The sequence below is a fragment of the Nematostella vectensis genome, chromosome 2, assembly GCF_932526225.1.
Source record: "Nematostella vectensis chromosome 2, jaNemVect1.1, whole genome shotgun sequence".
Lineage (NCBI taxonomy): Eukaryota > Metazoa > Cnidaria > Anthozoa > Actiniaria > Edwardsiidae > Nematostella > Nematostella vectensis.
Window position 1 is genome coordinate 9026589 of NC_064035.1, and position 26805 is coordinate 9053393.

A 26805-nucleotide genomic window follows, 5' to 3' on the forward strand; every position below is an offset into this window, starting at 1 on the left:
TAGACATACAACAGAGAATATGGGATGGTATTTCGAAAAGTAGGGATTGCCCTGAAAATGCTAGAAATGGAGTGAATGTGTAGCTCCAGAAGATATCCATTCCCCCCCCCCCCCCCCCCACTGATTTGAATTGAAATTCCGGGGGAGGTTCAAACGCTCAGAGGGGAGGGGGGGGGGGCATAAAATGCCCTTTTCCCTTAAAAGTTACTGTATTTATTTTTTCCAGGGGGGTGGAAATTCCAGAGGGGTGGGGGTCATACCTCCAACACCCTCAATAGAGGGAGTATGGATATTTTCTGGAACTACACAATAGAAAGAAAAAAAAATTAGCAGAAATTGATTACCTTCGGGATAGGGCATTGCAATACCTTTTATAGACAACATGAATTCTGCTGGTAGTGTTGTATCATTGTTGTTATTTTTGGTTGACTTGAAAGAAGACTCACAAAACAAATGTCTCTGTTGTTTCAATTTTATCAAAATTTCTTACATTAGATATTTCTGCTTAGCAAACATAAGAGCGTTATTATCTTTTATTTGTACATCACTAAATATTAAGTCCTAAGTCCATCTGCTAGGTGACTCTGTGTTTCATTCGATACTTGACATCCTAATGCTGGTGTAGCACATCGCTGAGAATATCGCAGTCGGCCGGAGCATTGGTGAAGAGACTGCCGATGAAGGCATATGTTCCCCACAGATGATGACTGATTACCTTGCAACAGCCGAGATCCATCACGTTGAAGCCAAGGTGGTTGAAGCGCTCGTCAGTCTCAAACAAAGTTGTGTTTGTATGGGGGCCAAAATACTAGGAGTATAAAAAAAGCATTAAGTGAAATGCAGTCTGAAGCTGGAGTCTAAAATAATGTTTATATACATATGCTAATTCTTTATTTATACTATAAAAATCAGGCCCGTAGCCACAATTTTGAGCTGGGGGGAGGAGGGGGGGTTTGTTTACCCATAAAGCGGACCATTTAGTCTTAGGAAGGGGACTTTCCAGTTGAGTGTGAGGGTTCCGGCACACCCCCTGTGTATGTGTCTATAAACTCACAGAAGTTCCAGAGGAGGGATCAATGAAGTCTGCCCAGTACCCTGCTGCCATCAAATTATTGCAGATCTCCTTTGCACTCTCAACAAACTGCAAAAAAAAAAAAAATAAAAGTCACAATTATCATTAGCTATTACCCTACCTTATCCTACCTTAGGGCATGTTTTTTCCTATCATTCTGGAATGGGAATGGTTAGTAGAGAATGTTCAGAATGACATTTGAGTCATTCTGCTACAGGTAGCAGAATGGGTGGAATGGCCTTCGTTCCATTCCGGAATGGGAAAGTGGGATAAACAAACACAGGCTTTTTCTATTCTAATCATTCTCATTCCAGAATCACGAATTAATAAAATGCGCCCTTAAATGCTCTATTTTTAGGGATTTAACAAACACAAATGAAAATCTTGATAATAAATTAAATAATAAGGAAATGAAATATTTTGTACTGTATTTGTTTAGATCTATGCACTTCACATGATAGACTTTACTTGTCAGTGTAGACATGCAAGTAAAAGAGGGTGAATTAGTGTTTTAGCACTGGCACTGAAGAAGGCACCACAGGCCAAAATGACAAGAGGTTTTTTTATGCCCCGATTACAGGTTCATGATTTCCAGTCCACACAAAAACAAAATCCTAAAAATTTACATTGCTCATGAGCTGCTCCCGCTCTTCCTCAACGTCAACATTCCACAGACTCATGTCGTTCTTGGAGTGTTGGCTGATGCTGATCACCGTCAGGTCACCAGGCTGGAGGCTTTTGTCCGGAAAAAGCTCCATGAATCCACGGTGAAGAAAAGAAGGACATGTCTGGACACTGCACTCTACTGTCCCAGGCTGCTCATGGATGGTTAGTGATTGTTCCTCAGGCTAAAATAAGACAAAGTAATAATGCATGCTAAGTGTTTTGTGACTTAAAGAGAGCATGGGAGACTCTCACACTCATATACTGGCAAAACAGAACCTACAGGATGAATTACCTTTTACTTTATACTTATTATTTTTTTGTTGTTGTTGTGCATAATCATAGACATAGTTGCAATTACTTATGAGATAAACATCATGCAAAAACACAAAATAGATTATTTCACTGCTAGGATATTAAGAATGAATTAACCAAAATTGGGATGTGTTCAGGACATAAAAGAAAATCTTGATCTTTTTTTCATTTTCAACACACAAAAATAACAAAAGGGATATATATTATATATGGATGCATTTTAAACGGTAATGTTTTCCAAAGTTCTTTAATATTTGACCATCACAACACATTCTAAGAGAGGCATGTTAACAAGTGCTGGCTATTCTCAGCAAGTTCACACATCCCAAATAAAAACATTTATGTTAAAATGTAAAAAAAATAAACATTGTGTACCATGTCAATGGCTGGTTCAGCTGTCTTGGCATTCAGAGAACTACAAAATGCAGCCATGGTCTCCTCTTTACGAATCTGTTCTGATTGGGCCTCCAAGAATGCATTCATCAATGGCTGTCTCCTAGTTGATAGAATCCCAGGACTTTTATCTGTCAAGCAAGAAAGACCAACATTTCCTGGCAAAGGAAACCTCGGGTCTTTAGGGGCAAATGGACCAAGATTAATATCAGTCCACCCTTGACCTGAGAAAGATATGAAAAATCAGGGTTGATGGATATTTGACAAAATTGCCCATGTACTGTTATATTGAACAAGGCTGAGCTACGGTAAGCAGCTTATTCTTATTAATTGAAGCAATAGCAAAATGGCATTACATAAATTATTGATAGAGAGGTGACCCTCATAGGAACAAGAACATTCACAAGGAAAAGTTGTACTGTCACCATTACCATGAAGATATTCTCAAGTATTTGCCTTCCTTATTTGCATGATTTTTACAGCGCTAGTTACTGTACAAGGGGCAGGGCATGGGGAAGTAGTGAGTTACCTGGCCGGTTGCTTGTGATTCCGGTGGAAGTGCTCAGTGCAGCGCCGCCTCTAGTCTGTATTACCATGGCCCGCAGGTTAGGAAAGTAGCAGACTGCCCGGCTAGACCTGTTCAATGCCTATAAATATACAATATGGCTGTAATTAGGTCAAAGTGTTCTTTAAATACAATATTGCACCATTGCCTACAGCTTGGGAAAGTAGTAAGACTGCCCTGTTCATGCCTATAAATAAAATATGACTTATTTTAGGTTCAAGTGTTTTTTTTAAATTACATTACATTATTGTCACATTATTGTGACAGGGATAGTAAAAAGAAGTAAAAGACATAATAACAAAAAACAAGACTGTTTTAAAATAATGGTTCTTAAAGTTCACTAAACATGCTTTATTGTTCAAATATAAAACAATGTTGAGGGTGTTAAAACCCTTGTATTTGGTCAAAGTAAAAACAAGAGAAAAATATTTATTCTTTTAAAAACTAATTATTCTAATTAAACTAATTATTCTTTAAACATATTGTTTTTGTGTGGGGGAGGGTTGGTAGGGCTGGAGATCCCATACCCCATCACAATCCAACCCTTTATTTGAGCCTCAGCAATATGTTGAGGGAACAATTTTCTTTCGACCCTAATTGTAGAATTTTCCACAAAAAGTCAGTATTTCCTATAGGATCAATTGTGCCTTAATGGTGAACAAGATAATTTACTTGTTGGATCTTGTTAGTGACAATACTTAGTGGTTTCAAGAAACCCTTCCCCCTCTCCCACTATTACTAGACAACACAAGGGCATGATATGCTATAACCCCCCCCCCCCCCCCCCAACATGTAACAAGATACATGTCGCCTGCATGTCTCCTAGTTCAGACACCCAGAGAAACATTGTAGCACGCGACAAATCTTGTAGCAAAACAAATAAATGTTTTTTTTGGACAGTGTACGGTACTACTTGTTTCTGGTAGTGGCTAAACTAGGAAACATTTAGGAGACATGGCGCATGCTACATGATGCCTTCAACATGTCACCTAGTTTAACCAGGCCTTTAGCTTCTTCAAAGACAATATTTGCTTGTATTTTTATCCGAAACTTAGTTGTGGAATGCTCCTCAGTATGTTCATCGGTCATGAGCTAAACTGGTGAACTGGGATGCCCATGTAGACTGTGTATAAAATGAACGCCAACAAGAGACTCTATGCCCTATGTTCACCCCTATAAAAGTCCAACACATCAGAAGCCCTTTCACACATATATGTTCCTCAAATACACTGAAATGTACCCTAATGCAAACTAAAGATTGCCAGATTAGCCTACTCAAGAATTTATCTAGAGGATAGGAAAAGATAACTTTCAAAATTGTGTTGAGAAGCAATGTGAAAAAAAAATAACTCTTTTATGTAAACGAGAAATGATTTCTTGTATGTATAAACCCAAATGAATTTCTCACCCAAAAAGAACTGATGCAGGGAGGAATAATTTACTAAGGTGTGAAAATGGAGAAAAAAGCTGATTGCAAAACATTGTGTGCTTTGAAGTGATTAAGATTTTGTGATTGGCTCATCAATCATTTATTGTGTAAGAAAACAGTAAAACATTCTACATTTAACAACATTACAGTCATCCAAGTTAAGCAAGGAATCACCAGCTACATCTAGGGGTTTCTAGTCTTGGTTGGATCAGAATCAACCTTTGTAGTAAGAATACTTATTTCAAGACAGTGCATGGATAAGTAACTGTAAATTTTTCAAAATGGTAATTCTTCTTAAAACCGTTGGCAACAGCATCTCATGACATGTCGGTCTGGGCTTGCAGAACTGATGAATGTATGGTCATAGTTGCATACACAGTATAGCAACAAAGGACTTATCCCCCATCTAAGCATTTTAAGCTGTCCATTACTTCCAGTGCCATTGACTCTTTCAGAAGAAGAAGTTTCTTGTAAAGAGGTCAACATTTTCTAGCTTTCTCACTGTACTCTAGACTAGTACTGTAGGGGTCTTGCTTGACTTGCTTCGCTTTAAGGCAGTGATGCGCTTCTTTAGAGCTGAAAGGGCATTTCAACTTCAGATAGAGGAGCAGCAACAATGACAATAGCAGGATCTACAAAACAGATTTCAGTGATGTAATGAGAAAAACATACTGTGCTTTGAGAATGGGCACACAAAAACAGCAGCAGCTTCACAATAAAGTATAAAAAAACACATTTTGGTTTAGGAGTTTCTGTTGCTTGCCATTAGGATACACTTTAACTGAATTCAATGTGTAGAATATGCTGTGTTAGCTTTCTACTGTGTAACAGACATGATTTTTATGGCATCTCAGTGTTTTTATTATGGAATTATTCAGTGTATAGCTGAACTCTCACCATTTTCGTCTTCCTCCTCTTCTACAGTTTCATCTTCTTCTTGTGAAATCCTATCATTTTCCACTTCTTCATTTTTATCAGTGACATAGGTTGTACTTTCAGCATCTACATTCTGAATAGATTCTGTATACTCCATGTCATCAGCAACAATAGCGTCCTTGTTGTCACTTGAACTTTTAACATAAACTTCTTCTCCACGTTTCCAAGCTCCTGCTATTTGCCTTAAAAGGTTAAGCCTCTCCCAAAAGGCTTGCCCACTAGCCTTACTTGCAAGGGTTGCCAACCTTTGTGTAATCATAAATGCATCATATTTCTTAGCCTTCAAATCTGTTTTGGACTGTTTCTTTTTTTCAGGATCTACTTTCATCTCTGGTTGACTCTCTGTATCTTTTTTCGTCTTTGGCTGATTCTCTGTATCTTCTTTCCTTTTTGCAAGAACCTTTAGACCTGATCTGTTATCCAGTCTTCTTCGCTCCAGAAGTTTCTTGAAATCACTCTAAATGAAACACATAATTCAACACTTAGTGGAATCATTCAAAATATGTTGTACTTTACTTTCCTAATATCTTTAAAGTGTTTTATTTTTGGTCCTTTTAAATTGAATCATCAATACAACCTTACCTCAAAAACACTAAAAAACACATCTCAAAAACACAATTGAAAATTTTCCATGAAAACCTATCAGAACATTTTTAAATTATAGGTGAATAACACTTAATCATCATACCTCATTCACTTCATGGTTGTGTTTATTGTTGATATGCCTCACAACAAGTTCTTGACCATCATTAGATATTGACAGTTTGATAGCTAGTGGACATCCTAGTTTGCGCGATCTAGAAAAGAAAGTACATATTTGTCATACGATTCACAAGAAAAGACTGACAGTTTATAAAATGTTATTAGGGCTTGGTTCAAAAATGGGAGAATGACATGCTTAATTTTCATCTCTCCCATATTAGGGCTAGTAAGAAAAAGGCGTACAAAATAATGTAGTATTGGCCAGCTGGTATTGACAGTCACCTGAAATACATTTATTTTATTTATTTTATTTTATTAGCTTCGCCACAATAGGCGGGGTAGCCGCAACAGCATGGCCATTTACTGCGGACCCTTTCTAGTGTAAATGTTTAACAAATAAACTACTGTAAGTCTAGCAGCAAAAGAAAAACCAAGAAGTTACATTCAATCCAAAACCCTAGATATTTTGAGGCTGGAAGCTAAATATTTGAAGCCCATAAAGACAGTTTGGTGTAATGCCCCCCAATGATATATATGTTAAGCTTTCCCTTGAAATATAGCCATAAATGATGGTATCTCTTACCTTTTTAGTGCTCTAATACCCTTGGAATACGACCTGAAGACTCCACCATGCATACAAGCAAATGTCATTTCACTATAAAGTAAGTCACTGTTGGTCCTCTTTTTGGGACATCTTTTCTTGTAAGCGCTTAAGGTCCGGGTCTTTGACTTGGAAAATATGACAAAATGCTTTTGTTCGTATGCTTGTATTCTTCTTTCAAGCTCTTTGTATGAGCTGAATTTGGTTCCAATGGTGATGTCCTGTCATCAAAAAAGTGAATAAGCAAAGCAAGGAACTGAGTTTCCCATCCAAAAAGCAAAAAGGGAGATCCTCTGTCCCGTTTCCAGTAGGATATTAATAACACTGACTTGATACAAACAGACAGATTTTACATCACTTAATTCTTCTTGCAATGGACAGACAGAAGAATACAAGCATCTCCAGTGAGCGACCAGCCAAAAGGATTTCAAATCAAATTTGCTTGAATTCTAATCACCAAGTGTCCATATAATTACAGTGTACTGCCTCAAAGTATATTAAAACTGCTGATGCAGTTTAAGTATAGTCCATACTTGTAGATTGAGCATAAATTCATAAGTGTCGTACATTACACTGCATTCATTTTTCCTATGTTATGAAGGAAAAAAGGCTGTCACTTGTTTTAAACAATTCTATAGAAGGCATTTAAGTTTAAGCAAATGGCCTGCTTTTTCATTAAAACCACAAAGTACAAGAACCTGATACAAAAATTTTTCCCTGTAAAAATAACAATAATATCTACAAACTTTATGTCTGGCATGAGCTCAACGCACTTGCTTTTTTTACATGCAAAAGTAAAAACCTGGATGTCTGAGTTGAGTAGCAAGAGCATACATGGTACAACAGTAGTAAAACAAGGGAAAGTAAAAACTTGGATTTGAGATGAGTAAAAGTAAAAAAAGAATGTGAGAGTGTAGTGGCAAAAAAAGTAAGGATAATTAAAAGAATTATTTCCTAGCATATTTCTTGTAAAAAAGTAGAAGCCCAATACTAAATACACAGTAGACATATATCAGACACATATTGGGCTTGAGGTATGAAACTACAAAAACAAAGAATCTTATTACGATACTCGCAACTAAATATTTACTTTATTTGTAGTTTTAGTCTATTTGTAGTAAGAAAAAGCCAAACAATGTACAAAGTTGTTGCCAAGTCTAAGACAAACTAAAATTAAAACCCAAATAGAGCGCAAAATGCGCAACAAACCGCAACAAAACCCATAAAAAAAGGCAAATCTTCGGTAACCCAGCCCATTATCTTAACCGTACAATAACAACTACGCGTCATTTTATTTTTCTGAAAAAGCGAGAAATTTGTCTTTATTTGAGATCTTACCTTGGTGGCCATTTTGAATTTGTGTCTTTTTGGCTTTTCGCTGGCCCTGTTTTTAAAACTTCTTCCAGATGACGATTTAATAGCCTTGTAATGTGAAATACACAGCTGAGAGTCTCAAAGGACTGAATTCGCGAGCAAATAGCAGATTCTAATGGATATATTTCATCGAATTCCACAAACAACAGCGCAAGACATCTTCCCTTGTTGTTGAACACTTGATGTTACCCAGAGTGCAGTGCGAAACATCACGTCGTACCACAGGTAAACCGCCAGCTATAACGCTTTAGGTCCATAAAAGCTCGGTTTCCAGCCGTGGTTTTGGTTTCGTCGCGCTCTCCTCCAATGACTCCACTTATAGGTAACGCGGAATCCCTCTTGCTCAAACGTTAGAAATACCGCTTATTCTGAATAAATTCACACCACAAAGCAATGAGAGTTTATTTCGAACTTTATTCTAGAATATAAAACAATTATAGGACAATTACAGGTGATCAATCGTGAAAATATTCGGGCTAGTTACTGGGACTGAAGACTGACTGAGAGGTTGGTAAGCCTGTGCCCAGAACGCCCTTTTTCACGGATACGGTACATATTGTCAACATGTATCCGCGAAAACGATCGAAAACGGAACAGCCCGATGCCCATTGGGTGCCGTGTGAATGGACGAAAATGTAATCCTTCGAAACGATGACGCGTTGTAGCAAAATGGTAAACTTCTCGTTGTATATCGTTTTTGCGTTATAATGAGGCCGAGCCATTTCTGAAAGCGCTTCGTATGTACGCAGGAAGGCCCCGTTTTAACGAGCAATCTTTAGTTGACTTTTGATCAGAATGTCAAATCTCTCTGATAAGACTATTAAATCTCCCTGAATAGATTGTCAAATATTTCTGTTAGACAGTTAGATTTCCCTGGTTACCACTGTTGATTCTCACTGATTATCACTGTGAAAACTGTCATATATCACTATCAGACTGTCATATATCACTATCAGACTGTCAAATCTCCCTGATCAGACTGTCAAATCTCCCTGATCAGAGTGTCAAATCTCCCTGATCAGACTGTAGGTGAGGCGTTTCTGCAAGTCACGTGACCCATCGAGTGTTTTGTACCCCAGACGGTCCATCAGGTGCTTGCAGTGTTTTTCCACGACACGAATGAGCCCAGCAGACGACTTCAAACGCCATTTATTAAGTGATAGCGTAGAGTTCTTCCTGATCAGATATTTACCCTCGCTATCGTGCAAATCCGCTTGTTTGAAATTCATGTGTTGGTCGAGCCAAGACTCGATTCCAAGTGGAGGGTCCATGCCAATAAATTCAAACACTTGTTTCACGACTTTTTCAGGACTCATGACCAGATCCTCATATCGCAAGAGCATTGTTTCGAGCGCGTGCCAAGATGGCGGACTCTCCGCAAAGCCGAGGCTTTCCTCCATTTGCGCGCAGATTGATCGGGCATATCGACTGAACTCTGCACTTTCAGGATTATAGGGAGCTATGATCTCCCCGACAGAGTTCTTAATGCCTATCCAATCCCCATCCATGGATGCGATGATCGCCCGTGGATCGCGAAACAGATAAAGTACTTTACTCTGATAATCGCTGCCTTCTAGGGCTTCTGCAAAGGTCTTACGAAAATCTTTCGGCGGAATTCTGTGGTCAAGAATTTTTACCACCGTAGCCTTATGTCGGACGCGGCATACTTTGTTAAGTTCGTCTGCGTCTAAGACACCGCACTCGCGCTCCCGTTTGCACAAAGGCGGCGACCTCAGAACACGGCTTGAATAACGAAAGTGTCCAGGCGTGGAAAATTCATCTAGGACTTTGGATTTTTTAAATCGACAATTAAGTATACCATCCAAGAACTGCATTAGCGAGTTACAGTAACTTTCCGTTATGTTGACCGAATAAAAGTTCAAAATATTTTCTGCTTTTTCTACCGAACGTAAAGGCTCGTAGATGTAGAAAACATTTGGGTGCATGTCTAAAATCTGGCCAAGAAAAGTTGAACCACTGCGACCTTGTGTAACGATAAGCAAGTTGACTTCCTTCTTTGCCTTTGGCGAGACAAGGGACCTCGTTTTGTCAAATTCTCCCTTGTTTCTTAAGAGGTTTATAAGTATAAACAAAGTTAAAAGCGAACACGGATACAACACTTTCGCTCGGTTTGATAGACGAGGCATCTTTGATTAACCCCTTAGAATCAGACAATTATCAATGTTATTAAGGGCCATTGAGAATACTGCCAACGTGTCAGTCTTCGATCTCATGCAGTTTTCTAGAGGAAAATAATCGCCACTTAAATCTTAATGTCCCCTGGGTCGTACGCATGATGCATTAGAACAAAAAATATATTTTGAAAAAAACAAATGCACAGCTGATAAAATGAGCAGTAGCCTCTATTTCTTTCTCGTTTTTGTAATCTTTTGTTATACCAGTCAATTAAGGCTTATTTTTTAAGGCTTATTTTTTAAGGCTTTGGAATTTAATTTGCATTTGAATATTTACGGAATATTTACCGTCGTTAATAGCAACTAACACTTTGTCAATAAGATACAGGACACTTGCTAATTGAATTAAAATGTGGTAAGTAGTTTCTGAATTAAAGTATTAAAATTATAAAAAAAATTAATTCCAAGAAACATGACTGGGATAAGATAAATTCTCGCATAAGTTAGAAAAAAACATTAGCGGGTTCTTTTAGCCGGGCTAGTAACGCCATACCTTACAACAGCAAATAAGGACACATGGTGAGACATGCGCAGTCATAGGTATCACATGGAAAAAGCATAGTACTTAAGAAATGACCAACTTTTTTTTTGGGGGGGGGGGGAGGGTGCACCCTGCGCGCACCTTGCTCTCCGCTCCTGTGTACGCGCCTGCAAGCATACCGCTGTTAGCGCTCGCACAATATATGGGGGGTTACAACAAAGGCCAGTTTCCTTACACTATAGGGAACCACAGATAGTATGTTTGAACCTGTGTCACATTAAACTAAATCACTCTAAAAATCCTAAACGCCATGCGCAGATTGCAAGCATTGAACCGGAACGACATATTACAAACTACTCGAACTGCGAACGGAGAACAATTAATAAATAGGGTTTAAGAGAAGCAAAAAATAAAAATTGGAATAAAATAGCTGTCCGATTAAGCGTAATGCATATATGGCTATCTGGGAGCTCTTCAAATGTATTAAACCATGACGTCATGGGTATATGGTTACGTAAGAGTCCTTCCTATGACGTAATACTATGACGTCATGATATATATCTTTGAGCTGTTCCTATGACTTTATACCATGACGCCAACGTGCGAGCTCTTCCTGTGACGTTATACGGAAAAGAAGATAAAAAGGAAGAGGCCAACACACAGGATTATCACTACGTTAATTTGAAGGAAGAGTTTGGCTTTGGGATCCTGCTCGAGGTGCTTGATGACATCCAGGCGCTGCTTGTGCTCCAGGGCAGCTTTCTTGGATTCCTCGCTGTCTGCCTCGTAGCCACAGAACCAGTTACAGAAGCGACGAGTGAAAGACTTGTTATCACCTGGGATAAGCAACCACGAAAATATTTATTCAAGTCTTTGTTGCTAATATTATCCACCAATGTGGACGGTATTTGAGCTTTTCCAATTTCCCAATGATTATCTTGAATGTGATTGTGTGTGGATTGTGGTAATGATGGTGATGGCAACAGCGTTAATAATGGCGATGATAAGGTGGTGATGTTGGATGAGATGATGATGTGATGGAGATGATAAATGGATGGTGATTATGATGGATGGTGATAGTGATGATGTTGTGAGGTGATGGTGGTTGTGATGATGATGGTGATGATGATGATAATGGTGGTAGTGGTGATTACTATGATGATGGTGATGATGATGATAATGGTGGTAGTGGTGATGACAATGATGATGGTGATGATGATGATAATGGTGGTAATGATGATGATGACGTTGGATATGATAATGTTAGATATGACGACGGTGATGATGTTGGATATGATGATGATGATGATGTTGGATATGATGATGGTGGTGGTGATGATGATGATGATGTTGGTGATGATGATAGTAATGATGACGGTGGTGATGACTATGATGATGGTGGCGATAATGGTAGTGGTCATGGGGTCATGACGATGATGATGTCATCATTACCTATTATCTGTATTTCCGGGTCCTTGAATGAGTGAACGATGTTGTCTGCTTCCTTGGTGTCAACTAGTTTTTCGTTATCTGGTGTTGGCTTTTCTTCGGTGGCCAACATCTCCATTCCCATCTCATCATCTCGGTCAGTCTCCAGGTGGTCAGTGGTGGAAAACTCATCCTTCAAGGTCCACCATGTAAGACGAGCGGTCTATATAACCAGGTGAATCAATGGTTACTACACCAAGCAAGGGGCTGTTATGGTTCTATTAAAGAAGGCGAGCGGCCTATATAACCAGGTGAATCAATGGTTACTACACCAAACAAGGGGCTGTCATGGTTATATTAAAGAAGGCGAGTGGTCTATATAACCAGGTGAATTAATGGTTACTACACCAAACAAGGGGCTATTATGGTTCTATTAAAGAAGGCGAGTGGTCTATATAACAAGGTGAATTAATGGTTACTACACCAAACAGGGGGCTGTCATGGTTCTATTAAAGAAGGCGAGCGGTCTATATAACCAGGTGAATCACTGGTTACTACACCAAACAGGGGGCTGTCATGGTTCTATTAAAGAAGGCGAGCGGTCTATATAACCAGGTGAATCAATGGTTACTACACCAAACAAGGGGCTGTCATGGTTCTATTAAAGAAGGCGAGCGGCCTATATAACCAGGTGAATCAATGGTTACTACACCAAACAAGGGGCTGTCATGGTTCTATTAAAGAAGGCGAGCGGCCTATATAACCAGGTGAATCAATGGTTACTATATTTAACTAAGGACTGCCATGGTCTAAAGCACTATACTCGGATCGCTGGTTTCAGAGTCCACAGTGCTGGATGATGGTGATACAGATGATACAAGTAAGTGTTAATGATGGTAGATCAAATAAGGGAAATCATATAAGGCGGAAATATATTGAGGCAGTAGAACAAATTGATAGCAATATCAAGGTAATAATTATTATATACCAGTATATAATTATTTAAATCATCGAAGGCCCGATTCATACATCACGCTCGTTGATACAAATAGACAATAAGATTCGGCATGACAGGAGCATGAATCGGGCCTAACAAAATTGGTTTCATTGGTGTTTAGTGCTCTCAAGTTGATCATAGGCTGTCACAATTCGCCTGCTGCACCTTTGAACTTCGGAATGACCATAACACCTCACATCCACAAAATCTGGTTGTCAGGAGAAATAGCATGTGTTATGTGGTGGTACGGGGTATAGGCGGGAATGCTTTCAACTTACATTGGCTCCCTCATGAGGCTTGGTGAGGAGACTGATGACAACTATGGCGATAGCGGTGATCCAGAAGAGCACAAGGGCGAAGTACATGTAGTGAAGGTTGGCGGTGATAGCAGGCCGAGTGTCTGTCTCCCCACATAGTGGGGCCAGGTACACAAAGTCCAACACCATTCTGATAGCACCGACCACAAAACCAATCACCATCCCCCAGAAAGCACCCTGTAATGACAACATAACCGATCATCATCCCCAGAATGCGCCCTGAACGATAACAAAACTGATCATCATCCCCCATAATACACCCTGAAACGATAATAAAAACAATCACCATCCCTCAGAAAGCACCCTGTAATGTTTAACAAAACAGATTACCATCCCCTAGAATACACACCCTGAAACCATAACAAATTATACACCATGAACACAATATCAAAATGAACAACTCCTAGAACTTCGTTAAATCTAAGGTTTTTATAAGAAACAATGATGTTGTATGTTGCAAGGTCTGTTGTCACCTTCTCAGTGGCTTTGGTCCAAAGAATTGAGACAACATAAAGGCAAGCGATAGGGGGCGAGAAATAGGCGCTGACGGCTTGGATGTAAATAAACAGTTGGCCTCCTTGGACGTTCTGTACCACAGGTATCCACAGAATGCCAATACCAGTCATGACAGCAACCATCACGCTGAAACCACAACACAACGGTTTTTAGGACAGCTCGTAGTACATACTGTATATAGGAGAACAGCACTGCATTCAAAATAATGCAGGGTACAAACTGGAACTATATTGAAAATATCTTGGTTACTCGCTTGAATTAACTGATGGAAATGGATTCTTTGTGTCACTCCGCATTAAGCGGGAGCATAAGATGCAGAGGCCTATATTTGTATTTTGATCAGCTAATAGAAAGAAGAGACCTCTACTTTCAGGAAAAATAAACTGATACAGACAGAAAAGAGGAACAGGTCTGAAAACAGTAACTTTTGTGCTCACAACTAGCCAATTTTAAAAGCTCTGAAACACCAAAATTGTTTTAATTTAACTCAAAAATTCCTTCTTTATTTAGATATTGAAAGGCATTACTTACCGTCCTACAATCATGAGCTCTCTGACGGATGCCTTGGACCTGATCCGGCCATACACGTCGATAGTGAAGAGAGTGCTGGCGCTGTTAAAGATGGAAGTCAAGTCACTCATCAAGGCGGCCATCATCACAGCCATCATCAGACCACGAAGACCTTTAAGCAGAAAATATCAAGGTATTGAGAGTAGTGAGGCCTCAAAGACCTTAAAGCAGACAATATCATGAGACCTTGAAAACATTTAAGCAGAGAGACCTAGACAATATCAAAAGACCATGCATAATTCTAACCCGCAAAAAGCACATACCTAGTCAGGAGGTGGAGATTCCTCTATATAGGGTTACAGGGAGTGTGTGCTTTGCATGTTATAGGGCACCTCGTGGTAAGTCTTGTTCGGTCTAAATCTATAGCACATCACTTGTAGGCAAGGGAAACTAAGGGCAAGTCTAGTGGGATCTACATCTATAGCACATTACTTGTAGGCAAGGATGACTTGCGGCAAGTCTAGTGGGGTCTACATGTATAGCACATTACCTGTAGGCAAGGATGACTTGCGGCAAGTCTAGTGGGGTCTACATGTATAGCACATTACTTGTAGGCAAGGATGACTTGCGGCAAGTCTAGTGGGGTCTACATGTATAGCACATTACCTGTAGGCATAATCTTGAGAACAAGCTCAGGGTAAGCGATGTTTGAACACCCGACTTCACTCCCACACACTGCCATGCAAGACTCACGAGTACTGCAAGCAACTCGATCTACAGCACAGATACAAATTACATGATAAATAATTCTGCAATCCTATGTTATGAATTCCATGCTATAACACCTCAATACTCTCAATGACACTACATCATACAAGCCATGCAGTCTGATGTGATAGTAAGTCTGCGGGAGAGATGGCATGCTTACCTGGTGATAACACTCGGCTTATCATGCCTGGCATGACAAGGGTGAAGAGAGGCAGAATCTTGATGTAGCCAGCGAATAGACAAGCACCTTGAGCATGCGACAAGCTTTTGGCTGCAAGAGCTCGCTGAACAATCACCTGCCATAGACACACAGAGTACATAAGGTGTTAGCAAGAGAGGGAGAGAAACACCAAGTTCTCTATGGTGACTGAAGGGAGTGGGTGTGAGGGGAGCAGAGAGGGTATGGACTTCCGTTCCACCATTAGAAATAATGTTTAATATTCAAAAGACATACTTATTTGCTCCAAAATGACCTTTAAGATCAGGGTGTATCTTATCTATGAAATCATGGAAGATTGCTGTACTTTTTCTTGAATTCCAGGTGCGCCATAGATATGGTAGAGCCTTATATATACATGTCAGGAATATATGGTTAGTCTCACCTGATCAGCGCACCAGTACCAGATAGAAGCGACAGTCTGTCCGAGAAGGAATCCTGGCCAGGGAATGTCTGAATTGACAGGATCTCTGAGCATTGTGAAGGAATCATGTCGAGGCCAGCCGCAAGTGTTATTAGAATAGAGTGTTTCATTGGCAACCGCCTTCATGTACTTCTCTTGCAAGCCAGAGTAGCCACCAATTTTAGAAAATCCTAAAGGATTTGAATAAACAGTTCTTTATAAATAAAGTTGCTGTTGTTCTTTGATGAAGCTTAAGAGAAGAGGATAAAATAAGGACTTACTCACCCATGCCCATTACCGTCAGTGAGCCAACACCCATCAGAAAGGTGCATAGGGTGTCAGTATAGATCACAGCAGCCAATCCACCTGGTCAAACCAAGAAAAAGTAAACATGGTTAGAATTAGTATTTTGCAAACCCCTTTCCACCTCAGGTAAATTACTGTATTGACACAGGGAGCTCGTCTCTATGGTTTGAATAAAGTTAGAGTTGTTTTTTAGCTTTGTGTTGTTGTTGATTTAGTGTGTGTTTGTATCTCTTGTCTACTTTACGGCGCCCAGTGCTTTCTGGCGCTCTCTCATTGGTTAGCGGTCTAACCAATGAGTGGTCTAACCGACTGCGAAATGGCTTCTGTGTTGCGGCATAATAAACAATGACAATGATAGTAATAATAATAATAATAAATAGTGGTTATTTTCGAGGTCAAGGTCAAGGCCGAGGTCGCAGACCGACCTTTACCCAGTAAATAATTTTTTTAAGCGCCAGCGAAAACATACTTTGAGGAAGCAGGGCGCTAAAATATTGATTCTTGGACCTAGGGCAGATTTAGGAATCTCTGGACTGCTCTATAAGCCAATCAGAATGCAGGATTCTTTACCATGACTGCTAAAAAATGGTAATATGGCTTATTAAAGCCTTTCTCAATTGCACAACTATAAATAGGCATTAAAGGTCCTGTAAACCCCTAGTATCAAACAGACTATTTTGTCAATATCTAACAGAATTTCTGGTATAGATTACGAATATTGAAGTCTTTTTGCGGTTATGGCTTTTAAGTTGACATTTTGGCAATTGCAATTTTACTTCTGGTTGAATATACGGCAGAAGTAAATTTACCCTATAGGTTTTAACACTAATTTGATGTTTTTTGCGCTTAAATAAAACAAACTTCTTAAATTTTAACAGCTACAAAAATGTTTCATTGGAAACTCACTGCAAATCACTGCAAAAGATCTTTGATAGAAATTTCCTCTAACTTAGTTTGATTTTAAGGTTATTTTTTTTCATTCTGCACGACACAAAATGCTGTGTTTTTTCCAAGTTCATACAAGGTCATTTTGCAAACTCAGAGGTTAAAACTCGCACAGCAAAACAATCAACACTTTGAAGGTTATGGAGCATTTTGTAATGATAAATCAGAAGAACCTGCTCCTTATAACACCTCTAAAGTAGGATGAGATGACTGAAATAAAAAGATTGTGACGCAGCCAAAGACTTGAGATTGCAGTTAGCTTTGGGCGGCAAAGTTGTTATTTTTGCATGAAAACTGTTCTCAATATTTCCTATTTGAAAACTAAAACCTTCCCCCAAAAAGGCGAACAATTGTAACCCTTTTAAAGCAGATATTCATTCTAGTGGTAAAATGGTAGCAGTTGCATAATAGAATAAAGGTCTGTGAATAAAACTGACCATTTTATTGTTTTAACTGTCCACTTTCTTTTTTTTACCACTGTTCTGTTGATGGAGTATCATTGTAAATCTCATTCATTGTCAGCTGACATTTCTGTTTTGTAGGTTTGTAATTGACAAGTTCTTATTCTTCATCATTCTCAAACTTTTCAAATGATGGCTGTGTTGCTGTGAGAGTTTCTACAAGGCATGTTTGCTGAGTGACCTTGGGTGAACTTTGGTAAAACACAGCATTTTGTGTGCTGTGAAATGTGAAAAAGTGACCTAACATTATGTCGTTGCCGTTGAAACCTATGAAGATAGTTTTATTTAAGTGCAACAACCATGAAATTAATGTTAAAACCTATAGGGTGAATTTACTTCCATCGTATATTCAACCGGAAGTAGAATTGCAATTGCCAAAAGGTCAACTTTAAGGCCGAAACGGGCAAAAAGACCTCAATATTTGTATTCTACACCAGATTTTCCTTCATATCCCAAAAATGATCTATGGGGTGTTTACAGGACCTTTAAGGTTGAAATCTAACAGTAAAAAACTTGGAAAAGCAACATGCATTTACAGTTACAAGGTGAGACTTTCTTCAGACCTAAAGACATGCTGGTTGAAATAAATGCTACTGTTTTGAATCAGGGCATAAATTGGGTTATCAGTCTTAATCTATGTTATATATATGCCAGTGTTATTACAGGCTTAATCTATGTTATATACATGCCAGTGATATTACAGGCTTAATCTATGTTATATACATGCCAGTAATAGTACAGGCTTAATCTATGTTATATACATGCCAGTGATAGTACAGGCTTAATCTATGTTATATATATGCCAGTGATATTACAGGCTTAATCTATGTTATATACATGCCAGTGATATTACAGGCTTAATCTATGTTATATACATGCCAGTGATATTACAGTCTTAATCTATGTTATATACATGCCAGTGATAGTACAGGCTTAATCTATGTTATATATATGCAGTGTTATTACAGGCTTAATCTATGTTATATACATGCCAGTAATAGTACAGTCTTAATCTATGTTATATACATGCCAGTGATAGTACAGTCTTAATCTATGTTATATACATGCCAGTGATAGTACAGTCTTAATCTATGTTATATATATGCCAGTGTTATTACAGTCTTAATCTATGTTATATACATGCCAGTGATAGTACAGTCTTAATCTATGTTATATACATGCCAGTGATATTACAGGCTTAATCTATGTTATATACATGCCAGTGATAGTACAGGCTTAATCTATGTTATATACATGCCAGTAATAGTACAGTCTTAATCTATGTTATATACATGCCAGTGATAGTACAGTCTTAATCTATGTTATATACATGCCAGTAATAGTACAGGCTTAATCTATGTTATATACATGCCAGGGATATTACAGGCTTAATCTATGTTATACATGCCAGTGTTATTACAGTCTTAATCTATGTTATATACATGCCAGTGATATTACAGGCTTAATCTATGTTATATACATGCCAGTGATAGTACAGGCTTAATCTATGTTATATACATGCCAGTGATAGTACAGTCTTAATCTATGTTATATACATGCCAGTGATAGTACAGGCTTAATCTATGTTATATACATGCCAGTGTTATTACAGTCTTAATCTATGTTATATACATGCCAGTGATATTACAGGCTTAATCTATGTTATATACATGCCAGTGATAGTACAGGCTTAATCTATGTTATATACATGCCAGTGATAGTACAGTCTTAATCTATGTTATATACATGCCAGTGATAGTACAGTCTTAATCTATGTTATATACATGCCAGTAATAGTACAGGCTTAATCTATGTTATATATATGCCAGTGATAGTACAGTCTTAATCTATGTTATATACATGCCAGTGATAGTACAGGCTTAATCTATGTTATATATATGCCAGTGATATTACAGGCTTAATCTATGTTATATACATGCCAGTGATATTACAGTCTTAATCTATGTTATATATATGCCAGTGATAGTACAGTCTTAATCTATGTTATATACATGCCAGTGTTATTACAGGCTTAATCTATGTTATATACATGCCAGTGATATTACAGGCTTAATCTATGTTATATACATGCCAGTGATATTACAGGCTTAATCTATGTTATATACATGCCAGTGATATTACAGGCTTAATCTATGTTATATACATGCCAGTGATAGTACAGGCTTAATCTATGTTATATACATGCCAGTGATATTACAGGCTTAATCTATGTTATATACATGCCAGTGATAGTACAGGCTTAATCTATATTATATACATGCCAGTAATAGTACAGGCCTAATCTCAGAGTGGTTTTCAAAAACCAGTGAAATACTATTTACAGGGTGGTGAAGAGGGGGGGCCCATCACGAATCACGAAGTTATTTTTCAGACTTTCACAAATCACGAATTTAAAAAAGAAGCTTTCACGAATCACGGTTTTAACTTTTGCTTTTTTCTTGTGTACTACAGCAGATTTTGTCTCTGTTTTCTCTTGCTGAGTTAAGTAGAACGTCAAAATAAATTTGACGCTAGGATCAGAACTCTCCATCCACGATGCAAGGTATAAGTCGAGATCTTTGTAAATACGCCACGTTTATGCAACAATGCAAGCTTCGAAAAATGAATGGACTATCGTTAGCCTTTGACGAGTCAGTCAAAACTGACCTGGATTTATGTTACTTAACCAATCATACTTAAGATAAAACAATAGCGCTGTCAAGTATTGGTGGAGTAGTGTCACACAAACTAAGACACTTGATACATCGGATATTAAAATAGCACAGCAGTTTTAATTATTGTCGGCGTCAACGGTCACGTTTCACGAATTTAGCCATGCGAAATCACGAGTCACGAAAGTAAAAATACCCCAATCACGGATCACGATAGAGTACTCAATCACGAATCACGGGTTTATTTTTAGGCTTTTCACGAATCACGAAAATACTCTTCACCACCCTGTATTTAGTTTATTTAGTACTAATACACTGAGTTATGTCTTTGTTCTCTTTTTTTTCTGGCTATTTCACTTTAACAATTACATTTTGTTGCGCTGGATTTTGAAAACCACTCCATATACATACCAGTGATAGTACAGAGACATGTAAGGAACAGCATTAGCAATATGGCGAGATACAGGTTCCACCCTAGAGCAAGCTTGATGAATAATGCACCAGAAAATAGGTTCACCTGAGTAGACAAAACAAACATTTTTGTTCATCAACAAAAGATAAACGAAGAAACAAACAAAGACGTCTGAACAAACAGTTATTCTGGGTGCTCAAATTCCACTGCAAAGTTTACTTACAGATATTTTAGTGAATATGTAGAGGAGGATAGATAGAATGGAGAGCCACACCCGGATCCTCTGCCCTCCATATCTCCTGTTGATATACTCAGGCAAGGTGCATACCTAAATGAGAATAGGATGAAATAATCATTGAAAATTCATGAGCCATGGCAAGAAAAGCCAAGCGGTCACCTCACTTCCATCCATGACCCCCTCAAAAACAACATGAAGATCAAAGTTTCCCTAGCTAGCAAAAAAGGGGAAGAAGTAAAATAGAATTTTACAAAGGAAGGGTAATATCTGCCCCCTTGGAAGAAAAGTGTTTGCCACCAATAAATGGAAGGCCTGACTAGAGAGGTTTGCCCCTCCCTTCTCCAGATGAATGTTCTTTTAGATATTGAAATGTTCTTACAAAACTATCTAAACAATGCTGGAACTGTCTAAACAATGCTGGAACTATCTAAACAATGCTGGAACAATCTAAACAATGCTGGAACTATCTAAACAATGCTGGAACTGTCTAAACAATGCTGGAACTATCTAAACAATGCTGGAACTATCTAAACACACTCTTGGTGTGCAGAATCAAACTGGGCTTATCAAGCATTTTGGGGTTTATCACACATCATGCTTACCCCTCCAGCTATGTAGACAGGTAAGAAAACCCAGCCTAAGAGTTGAAGTAGAATCAAGGCCTGTGAAAAGTCATTTAAGTATTTAGTACTCTAGATCTTTCTGTCATATGATCTTCTAGCTATTTATTTCTAATGCGCACATATTTACATTTACAAATTACATGCATCATAACATTCTGCAATTAGAAGACAATACTCACATTAAACTCAAAAGCACCAACACCTATGCCTGCTGCTGCACCGGACCCTGCTAGACCGATGAAATGCTCACTGCCGATGTTACTGGCAAACAATGAAGCCCCAACCTACAGTCAGTTATAAACATTACAAACAGAAACATTACAGACAGACGTTACAAAATGCTGGCTAGTGGCAAAGAATACAATGGAGGTAAATAGGTAAAAAAAAAATAGATAAAAAAAGAGTGGTACTCACTGGCAACCAGGTCATAAACCTTCCAGCCAGGAAATAGCCGCTGACAGTGCTACGGGTGGACTTAAACATAGCCTGCCAAAACATCACAGATCATCCATATGTTAAGGTGCAGACTTACTAACAAGATATCATACATATATCAAAAAACCTCCTACAGTGCTCAAGTGTAATTAGAAGCAAGGTACCACTATTCAAGATTTTATAGCAGATTTTCAGTGTGTTTAATGCACATGAACCTCAAGCAACAGTGGACTATTATAAGATTAGAAATGTGCAAGAGAATGTGTGTAAGTGGGGTGGCTATATTTTGGATTTAAAATGTTGGGTCTAATGCTACCTTAGCAAAGCTTGGAGTAAGAGAGTGAAATGCAGATTCACAGATATCAAAAGGTCTAACGTTTGGCTCATCTACACACATTCAATACAACATTATCCTTTAGGTCTATAGTATAATTGATCAACAGTTTATTGATACCCCCTTCCCTACACTAGTTTCTAGTCCATCCAAACCATTGTGTTTGTTAAAAAAGTAATATATCTTCATATATCTACCCCCAAATAAACATTATTCATTATCTACATAGGTGACAAAAAACAATTGATACTATCCATAATCACCTGAATTTGCATAAACCATAAAGAATAATAGGCCCATTGCAGACGCCACCCTTCTGCTACGCCAAATAATTGTTTAGATTGGGTACATGATCGGTTTGATGTCTGCAACACTAGAGTCTGGCCTGGCAGAATCAAGATTGCCATGGCACTAAGCATGGCTACAGCTTTTGATGTGCCAAATCAATTGACTTTTTTTTGTGCAACAGAAACTACCAATCAAGTCAAGTTTTAAGCTTATTATTTGAAACCTATTGAGTGCAATTCCATTTATTCCAGTTTTGGGCTTGCATTATGAAGTAAATTATTTTTGTCAACAGGGTCTTTGCTCGTTTATCGGTTATAGATCCCCTGAAGATTTCGGATATGCTTAGTGTCGGCGAAAGATGCACAAAGTGCATCACAAGCCTCGGAGAGGCAAGAAAAATAGAGGGGAGTGAAACTGTGGTGGGCGTGATGGCTCTAAGCCAATCAGAACTGCAGTTTTGGAGGTGTGTCTTCTCTCTACTGTGTCAGGGAGAGTTAGATCTGGTATTCGCTCCACTGTTGTTAGACTAGGAACAGCGTTGACTGTTCGTACGCACTTGTTGCAAAATATTCGGTACACTTCATCAACATCAAGTTAATTTTCAGGCAAAAAAGGCAAATGTATTCAATATTCTTCAAGGGAATAAAGCTGATAGATTGGAAACCAAAAAAACATACGATGCAGAACACACAAATAGAAGTTTGAATAGAGCGTGCGGATCAGGTTGCAATTTGGGATAGCAGCAATGTTTGACATAGCAACATACTACACGCATCACTACATACAAGAGTTACAGTTTCACTCCCCGTCACTTCTACTGTAACTATCTTCTGAAAGGATTCGGGCATTAAACAAACAAAGACCCTATTGACAAACATAATCCAATTCATAATCCGAGCTCTACACCCCCAAGAAGAATGAATACAATACACCAAAAACTGGAATTTGACTCATTTTCGTCTATAATAAGACTTCCTCTTCTTCTTTTGCCCTAAAGAAGTCTTATTTAAGACGAAAATTTGGCAAAGTCGAATTCCAGTTTTTGGTCTATTCTAATAATGAATGGGCCACTTGAAATTATTCAACAGAGAGTAAGAGAATATTGTTGTTGGCTGTTTGAAACTTCTTGTCAAAGAAAAATATATCGATATCAAGGTGCGACAAGACTGTAAAAATGTCTATCAAAAAAAGAAGACTAACTTAGTTTCTCCTTGTTTCTCCTGTGGTTTTGAATTCGATTTCGCCTAAATGTTATGATCACGTGAGAACGAGTAAAATTACTACTCCACGCGGAGTGAACCGATTGGTGACAATTGGTTCACGTTCCAAGCCGTTTTTTTTGCACAGTAATTTGAAAATACTTACATAGATACCAACTCCAACAACGACCACGAAGTATAAAACAACTATAGCCACATCAGCTGGTTCTAAGCCGGGTGGCTCGCTCTGATACAGAGTGGACATGTTGGTACCTGGAAAGACAAGAGTTTCACATAAGCAATCTGGTTAGAAGTAAAAAAAAAATGGAGAAATAATTCAAAACTAGGCAAACAAAACCACTTAAGATTTGTAATAAAACAAAGGATGTTATAAGTGGATTTCTACTGCAAAACAACCGTACCGTACGATAGCGTGCAAGGTACTATAAGCAAACGATGGTTTGCTCTCAACCGGTTCAAGTTACACAAAGTGGTAAAACTGAGTGATCGTAAACTAAATCAAAAAGGCAATGCATCAATAATATTGCTCGAGAAACGCTATGGAGAATATCAATAAGTTATCAAGCGATAATTCCTAATTTACTTATTAAGAGGTCAAAATAATCCAAATACTAGAGGTACCGATAGCAATGGCAAAGAATCGATTCTAGAGCAACAAGTAGCTACACATCAATGTGCAACAGCGAGTTTACCTTGTATGGGCTGAAGAAGTCGAAGAAACTCAGCTCAGGTAGTCAAACCCGGTGCAGAAATTAGAAAAGAGCCATAAGGCGTGAAAAGGCGCGCTTTCGAAGAGCAATGAATGAAATGAAGCATGATGCGCACGGAATCACAATGGTATAAAACCGCTGACTCGTGTGCGTTGCCTGGCGATCGGTATCAAAGTATGGAATTTTGAGAAAGGATACTAATTGGAAATTAATTTCAACTGCTAATTACAGGCATGTGGCTTTGAACACCTGATTTATGAGTGAGAAAGAGGAGAGAAATCTGCTATAAATCACAAGTATTTGGCAATAAGTAGTAGGAGGTATGTAGCCTGCGTAGAGAGCTATACGGCGGTCGGATATTGTGGAGAGCTCTCCTTCCTCCCCCCTCGCGTATCAATGACAACTGACAAAGAACACCATGAATATTAACCCATAGGTAATTCCCTCTAACTCACTTAACTCCCAGAATAGGGGGTCGGGGGAGTGGGCATTATCTTCATGAAAATCACAGATGGTGACACACAGCGCAAAAAAAGAGAAGGAGGAGGGGGAAGAAGAAACCTCTCTCTCCCCATTCTCCGCGCGGTTTTGTTCTTTTTTACCGTTGGAACTCCACAGAAACGCTTGCTACTCAGGCTGGGTGATACATATTGTTGCATTTGTGTAATTTCTGCAGAACAGTATCTCCTGTCAAGGCCATATTTTGACGGTTTTTTACCAAAACCCATTGAATCCATGGGTTGCAAGTTTAGTTGAATCAAGCATAAGGGAGCGGTCATTAATTACTGGGGGGGGGGGCAAATATGTAGGGGGGGCTACGTTTTTTTGGGAGCGGATTTAAGGGGGGTCACATTTTTTTAGGCTGTCATTAAAGGGGGGGTCACATTTTTTGGGCGTCGAATAGTCTGGTTAGCAAGAGAGTCATTGTTGAAAAGAAAATTGTATTCAGTTCACAATGTTCCCTACTATTGTATATCTAGTTCCATATTGTTCAGGTACCAATCTTGTCTTTATATAAATAAATTTTGAGAAACCCTATCATGGTTGACAGACAAAGCTGCCCGTTCAAATCAGTTGAACAAAACCTGGACTCAAATGTCTTTGTTAAAATTGTTGACGACGTAGTCGTTTTCTAGCGACACCAGTATTTGTTGTTTATCTCTGTGCCACTCTTAAACTAGCGAAAGTAAAGGTTCATACTTTAATTAAATAGGACAAAATTGCCATGCTAGCTGATCTTTATTTTAGTAAAGGTCATATCCAGCTACACTTAGGCTAAGTTCAAACGACGTATTATCCATGAGCCGTTTTCAATGCAAATGCATGCAAATGGATCAAGTCGATTGTTTCATCTTCATTTTCAAGCATTTGCATTGAATACGGCTCATGGATAATACGACGTTTGAACTTAGCCTTAGTATGTATACCAAGTCTCTGTGGTTTTATTGAATATAAAAATGTGAAAATTTTTGAGCCCAGGGTTTTGCCCCTCCCCCCCCCAGTAATTAATGACCGTTCCCTAAAAGGTGTCCAATGTGCTTCGTGAGATCAACAGTAATTGGCAATCAATCATGAGATATCGTAAAGAACCTTCTACCGTTAAAATACGAATTGTTGGGGTAACAACGATATTGGTGCGTATGGCTAGACACTTTCCTGCTGCGAGCTGGCAATCGAGCCTAGTGTCAGGCTTGAACATCACGCAAAATGTTAGCGAGTGCCTTACCATATCTGGTTCCTTGAAACGCTTAGAGTGTTCTATTGCGGATGTAGGTGGTACCCTAGCGTAATTTACTCTTGACTACTTTCCGGCTGAGCCTGCGTAGCAAGCGCAGAGGGCTGGGGAAGATGAGGGGTAGACCCCGCGCACCTGGAGAAGAAGGATGTGTGCTCCTCGTCTCCGTCTGTCTTCTTCCACGAACCTTTGGGCTTGCTACGCGGGCTACTTCCGGTTGAAAATCACTGTCACTGAAGTTATAAGAATGACAGCTACTCTTTTTTTCCATAAAAGCCAGCTTATTTGCGGTTCTAGGTGTCGGCCAGATCAATTTAAAGCCGATCTGCGCTTAGCTCAGTATCCAATCTTGTAAAAGGTATTGCAAACCATAACCCAAACTGGTAACTTTAGCAAAAATCGCCTATTTCAAGGGAAAAAAACTGCTCAAACCCCCGGACTAATTAACTAATTGGGGAGGAGGTGATGTATTTATCTTTACTTTTCAAATATTCCACAGCTTTCTCTATCGCATCTCCTATCTTCGCACCCGACATTTTGCATC

At 38.7% G+C, this 26805-nt stretch overlaps 3 protein-coding genes and 1 long non-coding RNA gene across 6 annotated transcripts; 1 reads left to right on the plus strand and 3 right to left on the minus strand.

Moving 5' to 3' along the window:
* Positions 1-456: 456 nt before the first annotated feature.
* Positions 457-8268, minus strand: LOC5516794 (cobalamin trafficking protein CblD). Of its 3 annotated transcripts, XM_032386749.2 has the most exons (6): positions 8015-8253; positions 2973-3090; positions 2426-2667; positions 1699-1920; positions 1055-1141; positions 457-808 (listed from the first exon to the last, which is right to left on the minus strand). In XM_032386749.2, exons 1-6 carry the CDS (start codon positions 8024-8026, stop codon positions 611-613), a joined length of 879 nt encoding a protein of 292 aa, XP_032242640.1. In that variant the 5' UTR covers positions 8027-8253; the 3' UTR covers positions 457-610. The 3 variants fall into 3 exon arrangements, with proteins under 3 accessions (XP_032242640.1, XP_032242639.1, XP_001636894.2); XM_032386748.2 differs by lacking the exons at positions 457-808; positions 1055-1141; positions 1699-1920; positions 2426-2667; positions 2973-3090 and adding exons at positions 4522-5013; positions 5335-5830; positions 6062-6170; positions 6659-6897 and having other exon boundaries at positions 8015-8268; XM_001636844.3 differs by lacking the exons at positions 457-808; positions 1055-1141; positions 1699-1920; positions 2426-2667; positions 2973-3090 and adding exons at positions 4522-5069; positions 5335-5830; positions 6062-6170; positions 6659-6897 and having other exon boundaries at positions 8015-8268.
* A 176-nt stretch (positions 8269-8444) lies between these two features.
* Positions 8445-10197, minus strand: LOC5516795 (carbohydrate sulfotransferase 1). The gene has a single exon (XM_001636845.3). It carries the CDS (start codon positions 10195-10197, stop codon positions 9055-9057), a length of 1143 nt encoding a protein of 380 aa, XP_001636895.2. The 3' UTR covers positions 8445-9054.
* Positions 10198-10480: 283 nt separating this feature from the next.
* On the minus strand, positions 10481-24665 carry LOC5516846 (sodium/glucose cotransporter 5). The gene is made up of 16 exons (XM_048720422.1): positions 24509-24665; positions 23962-24068; positions 21954-22025; positions 21719-21823; positions 21519-21578; positions 20902-21006; positions 20678-20783; positions 16168-16248; positions 15865-16073; positions 15423-15558; positions 15161-15268; positions 14516-14666; positions 13942-14110; positions 13430-13645; positions 12179-12377; positions 10481-11562 (listed from the first exon to the last, which is right to left on the minus strand). Exons 2-16 carry the CDS (start codon positions 24058-24060, stop codon positions 11348-11350), a joined length of 2031 nt encoding a protein of 676 aa, XP_048576379.1. The 5' UTR covers positions 24061-24068; positions 24509-24665; the 3' UTR covers positions 10481-11347.
* On the plus strand, positions 13934-16380 carry LOC116620849. Its single transcript, XR_004297261.2, has 3 exons — positions 13934-14066; positions 14495-14687; positions 15804-16380. It is a non-coding gene; the product is annotated as an uncharacterized LOC116620849 (long non-coding RNA).
* Positions 24666-26805: the final 2140 nt, after the last annotated feature.

Excerpts from the sequence above, each read along its gene's own strand:
- LOC5516794 (XM_032386748.2), bottom strand. Across the intron at positions 6,171-6,658 it reads GGTATTAGAGCACTAAAAAG|ATCGCGCAAACTAGGATGTC; the intron begins GTAAGAGATACC and ends TTTCTTTTCTAG. Across the intron at positions 5,014-5,334 it reads AGAGGAGGAAGACGAAAATG|CTCTAAAGAAGCGCATCACT; the intron begins GTGAGAGTTCAG and ends ATGCCCTTTCAG.
- LOC5516795 (XM_001636845.3), bottom strand. The coding sequence starts at position 10,197 with ATGCCTCGTCTATCAAACCGAGCGAAAGTGTTGTATCCGTGTTCGCTT.
- LOC5516846 (XM_048720422.1), bottom strand. The coding sequence starts at position 24,060 with ATGTCCACTCTGTATCAGAGCGAGCCACCCGGCTTAGAACCAGCTGAT. Across the intron at positions 15,269-15,422 it reads AAGCCGAGTGTTATCACCAG|ATCGAGTTGCTTGCAGTACT; the intron begins GTAAGCATGCCA and ends TCTGTGCTGTAG. Across the intron at positions 14,111-14,515 it reads GAGCTCATGATTGTAGGACG|CGTGATGGTTGCTGTCATGA; the intron begins GTAAGTAATGCC and ends TTGTGGTTTCAG.